Source organism: Monomorium pharaonis, chromosome 1 (assembly GCF_013373865.1).
Source record: "Monomorium pharaonis isolate MP-MQ-018 chromosome 1, ASM1337386v2, whole genome shotgun sequence".
Taxonomy (NCBI): Eukaryota; Metazoa; Arthropoda; class Insecta; order Hymenoptera; family Formicidae; genus Monomorium; species Monomorium pharaonis.
The window spans coordinates 23,376,426-23,392,545 of NC_050467.1; the positions used below are offsets into that span (position 1 = coordinate 23,376,426).

General features: G+C 36.3%; 1 protein-coding gene and 1 long non-coding RNA gene across 8 annotated transcripts in view; one reads left to right on the forward strand and one right to left on the reverse strand.

Annotated features, from left to right (window-relative positions):
* Nucleotides 1-16,120, reverse strand: part of LOC105831122 (atrial natriuretic peptide receptor 1) — a 97,847-nt gene that overhangs the window by 3,262 nt on the left and 78,465 nt on the right. For all 7 annotated transcript variants that reach the window (XM_036286658.1, XM_036286598.1, XM_012671031.3 and 4 more), the window contains 4 exons: nucleotides 14,733-14,925; nucleotides 12,549-12,723; nucleotides 11,204-11,302; nucleotides 1,398-1,489 (listed from right to left, as the gene is read on the reverse strand). In XM_036286658.1, the coding sequence (XP_036142551.1) occupies nucleotides 1,398-1,489; nucleotides 11,204-11,302; nucleotides 12,549-12,723; nucleotides 14,733-14,925 (559 nt within the window). The remainder of the gene's footprint in view (nucleotides 1-1,397; nucleotides 1,490-11,203; nucleotides 11,303-12,548; nucleotides 12,724-14,732; nucleotides 14,926-16,120) is intronic.
* Nucleotides 4,557-16,120, forward strand: part of LOC105831124 — a 39,651-nt gene continuing 28,087 nt past the window's right edge. The window contains exons 1-2 of the long non-coding RNA XR_001138639.3: nucleotides 4,557-7,010; nucleotides 8,352-8,393. This is a non-coding gene — a long non-coding RNA (uncharacterized LOC105831124). The remainder of the gene's footprint in view (nucleotides 7,011-8,351; nucleotides 8,394-16,120) is intronic.

Here is a 16,120-nt window from a genome sequence, read left to right on the forward strand (position 1 = left end):
CCGCAGAGTGCACGCGCGCTCGTCTCGTGCTCGTTCGTTCGCGACCGCTGAACTTTGACCCGAATTGCCGGTACGGTAAACGAGCCAATCACTCCGCCTTCGTCCATCATTCGAGAAGGTGTACTTAATCGACCGACGACTCGGCGACGTTTACGATCTCCCGTGCGTTCTTCGCGGATAATGCAAACCGATCCGCAAATAATCGTAGATCTGTAACAGCAGTCGCTTATTACCGCCGTTCACGTATCGGGGTATCGAGATATGGTGATATTAACGATGTCCCCATGCGACAACGTCCTGGACATCACAGTGCGTCTCTATCGCTTCATCACGCGGGCAAAACATCAGTGACGCGTGAGACGAATGACCGTAATTTCGGCGACGTCGAAATTGACTGCCGCCAGTGGGAATTGCTCTCTTCCGGGAGAACGGTGACAGATCGCACCTGCGGACAACGGCGGGCGACGGCGGTGTATTAAGCAGAAGAGCGCATAACGCGCTCGGCGTTATGGTAGAGCACTCCTGAATGTGTAACGAGAGGAATTCGTATTATATGCATATGTGGAACCTAACCACCGGACACGACTGCAATCTGCAACTCACGGCACCCGGCACATACACACTCTCTCTCTCTCTCTCTCTCTCTCTCTCTCTCTCTCTCTCTCTCTCTCTCTCTCTCTCGATCTATCCAGAACTGTAAATGCAATTCGTTGGAAAAGTTGAGTGAACCCCGAATCCCTTGCCGAAGGGCCATTGCTTAAGCGTTGCACGTTGAAATGAAACTTTGAAGCTGGCAACATCAGAATCAAATTAAGGAAAAAGTTTCATCCCTTGACGCTAATCCAGCCGAAATTGCGACGTTAATACGATATGAGATAAATTTATATTAAATGCATTGAGCTGGTGATGATAAATTAAAGAGATACGAGATAAATTTATATTAAATATACATTTTCATTTTGCTTACAGCGATAAATTAAAGAGATTGTTTAAATGATTGACATGACAAACAACTTCAGGGCCGGCAATCTAGTGGCAATGGGATGTTTTACTGCGTGGATGCAAGTATCCCGCGTTAAATTGCAAATAAAAAAATTAACTTGCAAAAGACTGTGTGCAAGAAAGGGAGAGAGAGCAAGAAGATTTGCATTATATGTCGTAATCTGCAAGACAAGATGATCGTGCGCGATGATCATTTCTCTTTCCAACATTTCTCCACCACGAGAGATCACTTGACGACAATCTCGCTCGGTACGACTCGCGAAGGTTCCTTCCTTCAGCTCGTTCTTGAGGAAAAAAACGTCAGCTTGATTCGTGAGAGACAGATAAAGGACAAGGTAGACAGGAGCGTGTCTCAGCGGTGAAAACTGAGAAAAAACCGCATATCAAGAGCTTACCTTTAATACGACTTCTCCCCTGCAGACGAGCTCGAATGTACCAAAGGTATCCAGTATTTCCTTCGTCTTTGGACTGACATGGATCTTCAAAGCTGTTGCAGAAAAAAGGAAAACGACTTGTTTTATATATGTAATCCTGTAATCTTTCCTCCAAGAGCTAATTTGTAACGGCGCTCCTTTGATGTTAAAATAGTTATTATTATGCGAAATGAACGATTAAAGAACTATTACTTGAAACAAACGGCTACATTGATAAACGATATTTTTACATTATGCATTGACTCGTATGTAATTATCAAAGTAGATTTTAATTTATTTAAACGATATTTATCTCTTCTGCGCAGAGTATATAGAAAATTTTGAACAACACGTCTCTGCTCTTATCAATTAAATAATTTTTATATTTTATTATATATCTTGCTTATTCTTTCTTATTAATTGAATAATTTTTATATTTTATTTTAATATTGTATATTCACTTTCTCTCTAAAAAAAATATTGGACTCGATATTACTTTCATTCCATAAATATAAAACCGATTCTGTGTTACGCCCTTTTCCGTAAACCACTTCAAATATTGAAATATGACATTTAGTGACCGGCGGGGACAGGACAAAAAAATTTTTTAAAAATTGTTAGATTGAAATTCACGCAGAAGAGCTTTCAAAGTAACTGTGCTTCACACGAATAAGCTCGCTTTGAACCGCTCGTCCCGCTTTCGCTGGTACTGCACTTTATAAACTAAATGTAGTTTTAACACATTGTGTGTGTATGTATGTGTGCCGCGGCGTACAATGCATCCGCAAATTCTATATACCTTTGTTATGCGCGTGATTGCACCCTTGTTACCTTCTACGCTATTAAATTACAACTATGGGGCATTTAAAAAATATAAAGGTATTTTAATGTTCAGATATTCTTCGGGATCATTTTTCTTCATATTCAAAATGTTAAGAAACTTCGAACTATAAAAGACTGAAAAGAAGGATCTTTCAGTGTACAAAAGTTTCAGATAATAAATAGATGTAAAACTTTTTTTTTAACTCTAGATATACCCCTATTATTATTCCCTATTTAAATGTGAATATTGAATTTTAGAACGCAAATATATCTTTTTTTGCCTACGAGGGAAAAAACATTTATCGCAAAACCTTGAATACCAAAAACACTACAATTTTGCGATACGCAATAAATGATCGCTTCGATATATAGAGAGATTATTTTAAATCTCATTACATGAGAGGTAAGCAAGGGAAGCGTGATAAATTATTCGCTTAGAAAAAACTACATTAATAATTATTCAACGAAAAATGCGAAATGTCTGCTAAATAACAGAACTGAGTTGTTGTCTCATGGGTCCCATTAATTTCGCGATCTGACGTGACCTTTACGTGGCTCGATTTATTTTGACGCTCCGACGAGCAGCAGCGCGTCAAGGGGACGCATAAGGAAGACAATTTAAAGCCCTTTGACACGTAAACCCCGTATCTTGACTACCAATTAACTTGGTGCTGTCACCACAGCTGTGCGCGGTTTGACGTGGATTCGATGAAGTTCGCAAGCAGTTCGGTGAACCGTTGCCGATCTTTTTTTACGTCAGAGAAGACGGATTGGAGACCTTGGAGACCTTACGCGCGCGAATAACTCGACATTGTCAACTTCTTTCTCGATATCGAAAGACATGAATCACATTCGCGAATAATATAGGGAAATATGGATGCTGAACTCATTGTATTTATGTATAATCTATTTTGTCTATTATTTTCTCCAAAAATTACATAGTATAAAAATAAAAGCGTAGAACTTAAGAAAAAAACGTTCAATAAATTTTTATATGAATACTATGTAACAAGTGTACTAAAGAGTGATTTAATTTGACAGTTAAAGGAAGCTAACAACTCTATAGACTAACTTTTTATTTTTCCTGACAAGTCTAGGTTAAACGGCTTATAATTCTTCAAATATAACTGTTCCAGTTGTAACAAAAAAAAGAAACGCGAGTTCTTTCCCTCGTAAGAAACAGCTTGGCTTTTTCCAACGTCTGAAAATTATGAAATCCCGTTAAAATAAGAAACGTGAGAGAAACGAGTCGACTTGCACCACCGAGAAATTCACGTGATCTAAGTTAAATACGAACAAATCGGTGCTATCCTCTCTCGAATCGATACGATAGTACGGGAAAACTTTTAATGAAATTTAAACCGATAATAAAGTTACCACGCGCTGATCGAAACCTTCGTCGTCGCCCACTGGATGTGCAAGTTCAATTACAGCACGGCCGACGGTCAGAGAGAGAGAGAAAGAGCGATCGCTCAAATATGTTAATCCGATATACGCAATTTTCGTATGATGTCCTATTTCTAGAACTACTTGATTGCGTTTCTCCTATGGGAAAAGAGAGTACAGCACGAGGCTGCGCGAGGATCGATAGCGAGCTAGCCCTTCACTGTAAATCAGTTACATAATATCATCGTAAACGATTAATTACACTATTCAATATGCCAATTATTCTATGTAATAAATATTCTCTATTGCGTTGATGGGACGTTAATTAAGTGTATATTCAGCAGCATTCAACAGCCTTCAGCAGCATTCAACAGCCTTCAGCAGCAACATATTGTTCTTGGATAGACGTGTTGCTCTATAATCAATTAATTTAACGTCCGATTAAAATTCGGAAGATTTGACACATAAAATATTGTAAGCGTTTTAAACATCGAAATTTTTGAGAATATAAATCAATTTCATTCAATTAGAGAAGCTATAGAAAAAAATAATTAAATAAACGTCTTGATTTTTTTGTATTTTTTCGAGCAGAAATAAATCTTATTTTCCAAATAAATATTTGATTTAATAATTCTTTTTAAATGGAGCACATGTTCAATTATTCAAACTTTTATTTAAAAAAGAGCTTAGTGATTTATGTGTAACAGTTCAAATTTGTTATTATAATAATAATGGACTAAGAATAATAAAATAAAAGTTCGATTTATTTATTACTTTGACTTTACTTCAATTCAATTGTATAATATTCTTCGAGAAAGTATTAATTTTTTTTAAGTATGTAATAATAGATTTTTCTAAAATTTGTAATGAATCTATTTTAAAACTGTAATCAAGAAAATATTTTTAAATAACTTGCTTATTAGAAGGAAAAAAGGAAATTGAGTATTTGTTTTTCTTGGCAGTAGAATATTTTTCTATGTGTAAAAAAAATATTTTAGTACTTGTATTAAATTCTCGATTCAATAAAATTTATCATAACTCCAAGAAGTTATTCACAAAACAAAGGATAAAATATGCGAATCCGAGTAATTTGAAATATAAAGAGAAAATAAATTAGATATAGATATCCCTCTACTTACGTTTCGAAACTTTGATCGTAAATCTAATTAATTATAAGTCAAATAGAATTTATATTTCATATAAGTAAAACGTTATTTACCCGAAGTATTTAATTATTTTAATACTAAAAACGATTATAGATCTCTAGTTAAAAAATGACAAAGCAAACATCTTTTAATAATTTATAATTCTTAATTTAACGCTTTGCTATTATAAAATCAATATTTAATTTAAGCACAGATTAAATTCAACAAGTGATTAAAAAGAACACTACTTTTTGTTAAAAATATTAATGCTAAAAAAAATAAAAATGCTTAACTATATGTAATATTATAAATTAATATTTTATTCGGATTGCTAAGTTAACGAATACTCAATCAACCTCATTATAATCCACTGGTTAACCTAACCTTTACGCGTGTGTACACGTATTTCATAATCCACTGGTTAATCTAACCTAACCTAACCTTCATACGTGTGTATTTCATAATACGCGGACTATGTTGAAAAGTTAACCGATGAACCGAATCCCGACGGCCTATGCACGGTGTTTACTTTTTGCAACGCACGGCCGCCGGCGTTTGTTTACAAACCTCGTCGCGCTATCACTCGCACGCCAAGCCTCGAGGCGGTAGGACGCGTGCCGCCCTCGCTGCGCCGGTTGCATCACTTAATTTCCTTCGAAGCGCGATCGTTTCCTTCGAAGACGATCACACTCCCCGCGAACGTTACGATTCACTCCCTACGCGATTCACTCTCGTGAGATTGCAAATCCGTAGGCATCGTATCGCGATTTCGACCGACGACGCAGATGCGTGGCACTCGTTCGTGGAAGGTCGACGCGAGTCGAGGGGCAACGAGAAGAAAAATTCACTGGTTACACTTGTCTCGCGACGACGATCGTTCGTGGAACGGACACTTGGACCCCGAGAACAGCGGAGTAACACACACGAATAGTCGAACGGAACACTCAAGAACGATATACGCACATCGATCGCTTTAGTCGGCAATTGACTCGTGATACGGGGGGACGGAGAGGCAGGGACGGATATTCAGTGTACAGTTATTGTGCGTTAGATAATTTCGTGGTGTATCGACACGACAATGCCTGTCGGACCCCCCTTGCACTTGTGTAGTTAAGGTCATCGCACGTACACTTCCGTAATCGCCACTGTGAGAAATAGAGCAACACACGATTGGTTAATTTTCGGACGATTACGATTGATTTGAGCGATACGATTGGTCGAAAACTTACGATTACGTTCAAGGGTCTTCACGGCTTCACGCAAGGACGCGGAGTGTCGTCACTCGCCCGGCGACTGGACTCGAGTGTGTCCGTGCGTCGTAGCTCCGCTCGCGTCGTAACGGTTTTTTTGCTTCCCCGAAACGCGACCGCGGCCAGGATGTACTCGGAAACGGACGGTCCGCCTCCTCACGAGGGTAACGAGCACTCTCGGCGAGTGTACGCCTCCGCGCGAGCAATTAATTACCGCGAGTGGCGTTCCTCGCGAGCAGCGTATCAAACGGCCGTTTGTCGACAAAGGGCACGTTCGGAGCCGTGTTATTTCGTCGATTTTCTCTCGGATCGCGGGCACGTTAGAACAATGCACGAGCCCCGGGATAGCTCGAGATAACGGGGAGCTCGGGATACATCGCTCGTACCATAAATAACGCATGCATCTCGCGGAATTCGAGATGCCCCCCCCTCCCCTCTCCCCCCTCGGAAAAGTAGCGTCTGTTTTGTGTGTGATTCCGTGGGTTCGAGGCGTGGGAGATTCCATACGCCCCCCCGAAGTACGGAGCGGATGACAAGTGACGCGTTAAGTTCGCTGTGATCGTGAGCTTCCGCGACGCCATGTTGCACGTCCCGACTGTCCCGAGCGGAGCATCGTAGATGCGTGCCCCTTTCGCGCCATTTTCGTGGCTGGTTTCTGTGCTCGCTGTCGTTGTGCCACGCTGGAGGAAGAGTTTGATCGGAGTTTGATCCGGAGAAGAGACGAGTGTTCGATTCGCGTACTTGACGCGTGAGATAGGATTCGTCTGTGAAACGACGGTTATTCTCTCGGCTCGAGAAAGTGCCACGGCATTGCGTGCGACCGACGGGAGTGGCGTACAAAGTGTCGCGCGATCGTCATATTCTGAAAATTAGTTCGCGTAATTAATCGCGTTTCCGCGAACGGACGTGTGCGTGTGTGAGTGAGTGAGAAACGACAGGGAGGAGGAGGAGAAGGAGGGAAGCCTGAGATGCATCGGCAGAGCAACCAAGGAGTGAGTATAATATTTGTTAACCTATATACATATTTCTGTATTATTCGTACAGAATCGATCGGTTGTTAATTAAATATTTAAGGGCCGATAGTTCCGATTTCTTGGTTCCGACTTGTCTATCAGGGAATAAATACCTACACAGCAAAATATATCAGAGATATCTTAAAAATATCTATGTCAAAATATCTAGTTTCATAGCACAAGATATTAAGAATCTGAGATACTAAAAAAGAGTCAATAATTTTTATCTCAAATGTGATATTTGATTTTTATGTTTAATTATATTTTTAATTCCTACATTTAAGATAGTCTGAAGTTACCTGAAGATATTTCGTATGAATTATCTTAGTACGTTACGAAATATATCTCAAAATAAATATGGAGCAAACTTAAATAAAATAAAAAATTTAACTGTAATATCATATTATATACAAATGTTTCAGAGGTATTTTTTTACAGAGAATACGAGATATCAAGTAATGATGTTCTGCAGAATTCCATGAACATCTGAGAATAAAATAAAGATTAGAAAGAATAATTTAAAATTGTGAGCACAAAGATATCCGATTATATCTCAGATATATAATTTTGCTGTATGGATTTATTGTCTGTTCTTATTTATTTAGAAAAAAATGAAGATAGACACATGCTTATCTGATGGGTAAGTTTATCATAAAGTTGAAACAACTGGTCCTATATTATATTTATATTTGAATGATTCTTTTGTGAAAGAAATATGAAGAACGAAGAAGAATATTTCGAGAAGGCCTGTTTTTGCTGTGTTCGGGAAAAAATAAGATAAACGTTATTTCTGATAATTTTTCCCTTTCGGCCACCATAGAAGCGCACGAAAACTTTCCGTCGCGGCTGATGTTTTGTTATTTATAGTATTTTTTACAAGACTTTTTACGCTTTTAATATCAAAACATGATATATCACACTGTGTACCATAAACATACATAGCGTAACGACTCCGTTCCGCGAATAACTACGGTATCTCTCTGCCATGTTCCGATCATATGACGTAATTTTAATTAGCTATCAAATTGCACGTCTAAAAAAATTGCGTCTCGGAAATGATGTTTATTTCACTTTCTCCTGGCACAGCAAAAACAAGTCTTTTTGTAATACTCTTTTTTAATAATATTTTATGAAAATTGATCCTTAAAAAAAGAAAGAAAAAGAATTTTTTAAATGTATATATATATATTCACTTTTAAATTTAAATAATTTCTAGAGAAAAACAAAGAATAAGTTTAAAGCGCAAAGTCTTGTTTTTAATATTGTTTAAATTAGTTTCTTCTTACATTATTATAATTTGGATCTATTTACATTTTGCAGATCAACATTAGAGATACATCTCCGCTGTTTCGTATCGTATCGGTGAGTGTCAAATTATTATTTTTTACTTCACGACGAGTACGTATTATAGATGATACGATATTTATCTTCTTTCTTATTTGTGAATTCATTGCTTTGAAATAAATAGGGACTTTGATAGATTAACATCTTTTTGATATTTAACTCTGAAATATATATAACCATATGCGTCGAATTATTAAGTTTGCTAATATACATATGCGCATTCATAAAATAGAGCTCACTATTAATGACGCATTAATGGTCATTTTGATTACATGTTAATGCAATTTAGTATCTTATTATGCAATTGAATATTAATCATATGCGAATCATTTAGAATTTATAAGAAATTTAATTTTGCTTTTACGAAAAATAAAAGACATTTTACTATTAAGATATTTGATAAAATAAATGATAAATTAATTCTGTAACTTTATTAAAAAAATATAATTAAAGTAGAATGACGTGAGATCTAATAAATATTTTATATTTAGAATTTTTAATATAAATTATTTCAAAATTGACCAATAATATCTCTTAATTGTATTAAAATATTTGATATTGGAAATGTTTTTAATATATTATATTAAATATAAAATTTTGTAGCATACTGATAGTATGATAAAAAAATATTTATGTCGACATAACAATTTATAGGAATATATCGGAAACATGAAAAATTAATATTGACAGAAATAATCGTATGGCCTATTATTCTTTTTGAAACTCATGTCATTCTTTGTTGAATATCATCGACAATTTTTGTCCTTCTATTTTCTTGTAGTAAAATGCTCGATTTATCTTGAAATAAAAATTACAGACATTGATTTCGCATACGATTAATTGCAAAGAATTAACAATTGATAATAATTTATTCACGTATTGAAGAATGCTTACTCTCAATTTTTCTGTGCTTTAACATTCTTATTATGAATTTGTTTTGAAAGATATGATGAAAATTTAGAAGTATCATATATTGCGTATGCAAATATATACAACATGCAATATTACACGCTTCGCGATATTTGGGCGGTACTTTAATTGTGTCGGGCTTTATATAAATATTGTGTCAGATATTTCGCTTCTCAGTCAGCTAAATAACATCAATAAATCTTTAATTAAAAAGTGAAATTATTGAATTATTGGTATCTTAAAATGTGAAACTTTGTTCTTATTTGATTTTACCTTAGCATTTCATATACTGTAAATACGAGATTCAAATAACGATTATAAATACGAATCATAAAAATATTCTGAAAATAGACTTCATAAAAACATGACATTTACAATTTTATTTTTCAACTTTCGGTGTACATAGAGAAAGGCATGTAAGAGCCATTTTATGATCTTGCTTTAAAATTTTTATTTACACTGAATTTATATGAAAGTAATATGTTCAGTAATCTGATGCAATCTTTAAATGTTTAACATTGAATATTTTAACAATGAAACACATTATTAATGTTCAGTAATCTGTTGCAATCTTTAAATGTTTAACATTGAATATTTCAACAATGAAACACATTATTAAAAATCCAAGAGGTAAACATTATTTAAATATTAAAAGTAAGATTAAAGTAAAGTTAAAAAAAAATTAAACAACATTTAAAATCGCTTTTCCAAGAACTAATCTTTAGAAAGCTCTTAATTTTCTCTTTTGTAAAGTTAACAGTGAAAGATTACGAGTAAAGTATTATTTAATTGCTTTCCGAAACCATAGTCTTTACAAGGTCTTTTGTCTTCATTCCTTTATACCTCGAAAGCTCCTCGTAGCCTGATATTTCGATTATGAGAAAATTGATCGATCGATAGGATCGAAATTAAATTGGAGTTTTGTTTGTCGTTGTAATTCGTTAACCCGTGCGATAATTCGGAATTACGAAAAGTTGTTAAAGCACCTCAGAATTTCGCTTTCGTACGCGTATCCAACGGTCGACGCGACGTGTCAAAAGAACAAGAAAAGAGAGGAAAATTCGCGCGGAAACCTTTCAGCGTAATCTATCATCCGGAAACTTTAACGTGCGTGATATAATTCTCGGGACGCACGAAACGAGCAGCTCGACGAAGAAACTCGATAAACAGCCGCGTGGCGCCTTGCGGTGCGTCCTTGCCTCGCGCAAACGATACCGGCACCCAAGTCCTTGTGAGGGAAAAACCACCCACGCAACATTAAGCGATACACACCGCATACTCGTGCGTGCTTCGTAAGCGTGTCGGTAAATGAGAGATCCGCAGCGCGCAATCAATTTCATTGTCGCGTGTCGTTCCGTCAAGCCGCGAGATCGAGATCGTTATCATCCGTGGCAGATCCGTGACTGCTCTCGAAAATGTTTGGCGGTACGATCGATAATTATGAAGAGGCTGCATGTCGAAAGCGCGATTGATTTTCATCTCAATTAAACTCACGAAATATCAACGAAATTCGAAATTATCGATAGTCGAATCCAAAATTGATCCTCTTAAGCGCGTGCGATCATTCGCCACGTTTGTTTGATATCAAACGAAGTGACAGCCCGCGTGCACGCGAGGTATGATATTAACGAGCGCGGAAATCCGTGTTGCCGGAAAAGTTAACGCGCGGTATTAATGCCAATCAACGGTCGTGATTTGCGCTCACGGTTGAAAACCATGGGCGAACACCGTGGTCTCTATGGAAACACTTGAAGCAGGTCGATATTCTCTTAAGCGGCGACCTTGCTTTCGTCGCCCGTACCTTTACTTCAACCCCTTTAATTGCCGCTCGTGTCTATGACTTTCATCCTCCACATTTCCTCTATTACATCCCCGACGCGAAACGTTTCCTCCGCGAGAATGACTGAGCTGTTAATTACCTTCTCCGTTGCTCTCCATCCTGGATGCTGTGTTGACCGTATCGCCAAACAGGCAGTATCTAGGCATCTTGAGCCCTACCACGCCCGCCACGCATGGTCCTGCAAGCAAACACATGTACATGCGGCCCACCACCGATGTTATTTTTATCACATTCTCTTCTATGGTGGACAACATAAATGTTCTAATAGTTGCAAAAATATCTACATTCTCGTTTTTTGGGGGGACATCTTTCAAGACGTTCTAAAACAGACTCTACCTTTTTATTATTTAAGTACTTATTATTTAAGTTTCTCTACATAAAAGAGAGATATTTTCTTAGATAATTTTGTAAAAACATTTCTACTTTTTTCTTCAATGTCGTTTCCCGATAAAAGGCTAACTTTTCACTGTTGATTATTAAAAAATTTGACAAATTATTTACGCGTATTCGTTAAACATTCTTGTCAAGAAAGACGTCGTAGTCCGGAGTCCATTTAAAAAGCAATTAACTTTACTAATTATAGCTAACCACTTGGCGTATATATATTATCCTGAGCCGTTTCTCCTCGCGGGACTGGTGTAATCTAAGTTCTACGCGATCTTGAAGGATGTCACTTCGGATACGCGTGACACTTGCTGTCACCGAGAAAAATTTTAGCGAGAGATAGAAATGAGTTAGTATCCGGGAAATAGAGATTCTCGTTACGTAATGGTCTAAGAGCCGTCGGCTATCGGGGCTGTCGTGAATTTAAAAATAATGGAAATCGAAAATGATGACGAGATGAATCGAGAAATACAATCATTCTACTATCCTCGTAACGGCAGATAGGTGTTGATTTTCCAACGTTACTATTTTTGAATCATTTCCATTTCCATCGAATATTGTTTTCAATGAACGATATTCTATAAAAATAAATTCGAGGGAAAATTCCCACCGGGAATTATTTTGAAATATTTTTGTGCCGCGTTCTTTTTATTTAATTTGTGTTACTCGCAATATCAATTCACAGTTCGCATATTCGACCTTTACTGCGTGCAATCGATTCGTAACACAAAAGGTACCCTTGATTTATGGCACATCATTCTTTAACATGTTGAAGATGCTATTCTCTTTAATCAAACATTGAAAAATCTATTTTTTTTTTAATTTTTCTTAGCAAAGAACAAATAATACGTGTAAAAATATGTTGCAATAACAATATAATACATAATCTATCTATTGAATTTGAAATTAGAAATTCTGAAATATATAGTAGATTATTATAAGCAATACGATTCTGGCATGAAGCTCAGAATTACGTTAGGATTAACCCTGTTTCGTTTTACACGTGTGGAAAGAAAGTATGATAACTGGTCTCGACTCACCAGAATGCATGCCGATACGAAGTTTTAATTGCTCGGTTGGTCTATGGCGAATCCTGAATGTCATTACCGTATCCCTGAGGGCTAAACTCATCCTCGCAATTTCTCTAGCGTGATTCATGCCATTTCTCACTGGTAGTCCCGATACGACCATGTAGGCATCTCCTATCGTTTCCACCTGAAAGAATTAGGAGAAACTGTGCCGAATGCTGATTGCGAATGAAAAGTTAATGTCACAAAAAACGAGTATGAAAACACATTTATGTAAAATTTCTTTCTTTTACGTTACGTGGTACATACATAGCGTCATTTATATATACCTAAATTTATTACTATTCATTCTTAAAAAAGAAAGCAGATCTTTTTTATATTAAATTCTCACGTAGAGTATTTTTCATGTTAAATTTATTATTTCCATCCGCGTTATATTATATTTTCCGTTTGGACTAAATAGATTAATTAGAACGAGAAAAAAGTGTCGAGCAAAAAGAAAAGACCTCGGAAATGACGCTATTATATTTAACAAGGATACTGGGATCTTAAAAAGTTCGTAACACTGGAGTGAAGTAAACGGATTAAAGGTGAGATGTATTTAATGTAGAAGTACCGCGGAACAGAGAGAAACACGAGCAAAAGTGTTGCAGCTCTGATGAACGAAACCCATTTTATACCACGGAATATACTAGCTTGAAAAGCTCTGATAATTATTATCGATACAGTTATATTTTTAAAAAAAGTTATAAAAGGTATTTAAAAGACAGCAGATATTGGTAGACAAATTATTAATCATGAGCGACTTGATTAATGGAAAATTAATTAGAGCTTTTGACGAAGTTTATTTTTCAATAAATTCAATATTAATATAAATTTTTTATTTAAATAAATAGCGATACTGATTGCTTTTGAACATGTAAAAGCGTATGAATAGTAAGCAGAAAATTATATTTAATTTTGTTATTTAATATATTCTAAAAAGCGAACAGAGAGAGAGAGAGAGAGAGAGAGAGAGAGAGAGAGAGAGAGAGAGAGAGAGAGAGAGAGAGAGAGAGAGAGAGAGAGAAGGAGAATGTTCGAGGAAGAAAAAGAAAGTTTAATCTGTAATTAGAGTAAAGTAATGGAGTTCAGTGAAACTTGTAGGAGGATAGATATATATGTATATAGCCAGAGTAATCATATAGCTATCGCGATGCACCGAGGGGTGCTTTTTAGACTGAAAAAAAAATTATAAAGACTTTTGAAGCTAAAATGCTGACGTTTTATCCGTTAAAAATTCTGTGTGATTTCATGCTCATTTAATGCGTACTTGCTTAATTTTACTTTTCTTATATTAATTAAATAATCTTGTGAAAAAATATGTTCTCTTTTGATTCGACAAGATATTCATCGCGAATTTATCTTACGCAATTCATATCATTAAATACATCTTTATGTGTATATATATTTACGTTAATTAACTGTAAATTTATGTGATTCTTATATCTATTTTGCCTTTGATGGTTTTCCGTAGGCGCGCCTTCTGTACGTGAATATTACAGAATAAATTCAGATTCAAGTCCACGCGCGGTAATCGTGTTATTTTCATGGAAAATCGCTCTTCTAAGAAATCAAGTGCTATTTGTTCTCCAGAATTACCATCCTCTCACTCTCTTCATCTCTTCATCCCTTTCTCGCGGTGGCCTTAACAGGTCGAACGTCTCGTGATAAGCACCAAATAATAACGACACGTGGAACACTTTGCAAATATAGAATCGAGAGATCTCGAGCTTGATTCAATAAGAAATACAGCGTGTTGGCTGAGCAATACGTCATTCCGGATGATCGTTTAACTCGAAGGCGGAAAAATGCGAGAAAGGGAGAGAAAGAGAAACAGTGAGAGAGAGAGAGAGAGGAGAAGGGAGAGCGATGAAGGGCGAAGTTTCTTAATAGAAGAAGTCAGGTTCTTGCAATCAGAAAAACTCGAAACGACGAACACTTTGTTCAGGTTCGATAGAACTGCGCCGGAAGAACTTATATTGCGAATGTGACGCCATTGTGAATCGGACGCGGATTGTGAGCGAAAGCTTATCGATATTTCATGGGGGCGAGCATCGTGACTTTCTCCCGGTTAAAATATTCACCCCTTTCCGAGGCTTTAAATTATCTCCATATTACGTCCCCGAGATGCGCTTAAACCAGGTCGATACTTACTTTGTAAACGTCGAAGTTCTCGATAATGGAGTCGAAACACGTGTAGAGGTCGTTCAGCAGATCGACCACCTGCAGTGGTGTGCTCTCGGCCGACAGGCTCGTGAAGCCCACGATGTCGCTGAAGTAAATTGTCACTTGATCGTACGTCTCGGCGATTACGCTTTGGCCGAGGATCAACTGCGACGCCACCGATCTGCTCGCGGAAACAAACAAGTGTTTTTTATAGATGGCGGTAAGAAAGCGGAAAGGAAATTTAAGGGATACTAGTCCCCCGCAGAGCTGACCGATTCATATATTTAAGTTTAACGTACCCACTCGAGTTCAATAGATTACAGACGATCACGTATTTATGCATAATGTACATTTGTGTATGCGTTTTGATGTAATAAACATTTTAGGAAAAGTAAAAAGCAAGATACAATTTAATTTAAAAAAAAGGTAAGAGTACAAATAAGACGGTCTTTACATATATATATGTTCATTTGAAGGAACAGCAAAAGTTACAGCTTCTGTTTTATTTATATTCCTTAATTAAAAAGAAGACAATAAATGTTTTCGAGAGGGAAATAACGTGATAAAACCTCTACTGGAATTTGCTCGGGAATTTTCGACTTTTACAGCTTGTCTGATGAGCTTATGTAAATTTTTCATTGAAAGGAAAATATGGAGAAAGAAAAGTATCTTTCTTGATGAATTTTTTAAATACAATAATTAATTTTGACTTGTTATGTATGCCAAGAATGTTCAATAAATTTTTAAGTAAAATTTCCAGAAGTTGATTAAAGGTAAACTTCGCGCGACTAATGTTCTTGGTGTTTGCATCATCTTCTAAAATTGAAGCATAGTAAAAAAGATTTTAATCTACATATATATATACTCCTTTTACAACACTAAGAAAAGTCAGTATGTAGATACTATACATTTATACAATATTTAAAAAAAAATGGTACACTTAAAAGAGTGAATTTCTTACATTAAATTTTGTACGGAAATAAAAGTGATTGGAATAAATAATAAGGTATTCTTATCACGCGCGTCAGGAATTTTATCATCTCGCAGAGATCGATGTTTCGGATACGAATTCATGTCATCGTGTCATGTATCGTGATGTAATATCGATTAAGCGTGACGCGCGATAGCGTACTAACTACATCACTGACGCACGACAAAAGAATTATCACTCACGAGGGACGAGCGGTGATAAAGTTTTCGAAGCTCTCAACAAATTTCTCTCGTATATCTCGCCCTCTCTTTTATCTTTGTAAAATTCATTAAGGTTTGCCTACTTACTTGATTGCTAAAAGTTATACGAGATATGTTAACCGCGCACGCTGTAATGAAGAAGTTTCATTTAAACGATCATTTTTTCATATACTAATTGTATCTGA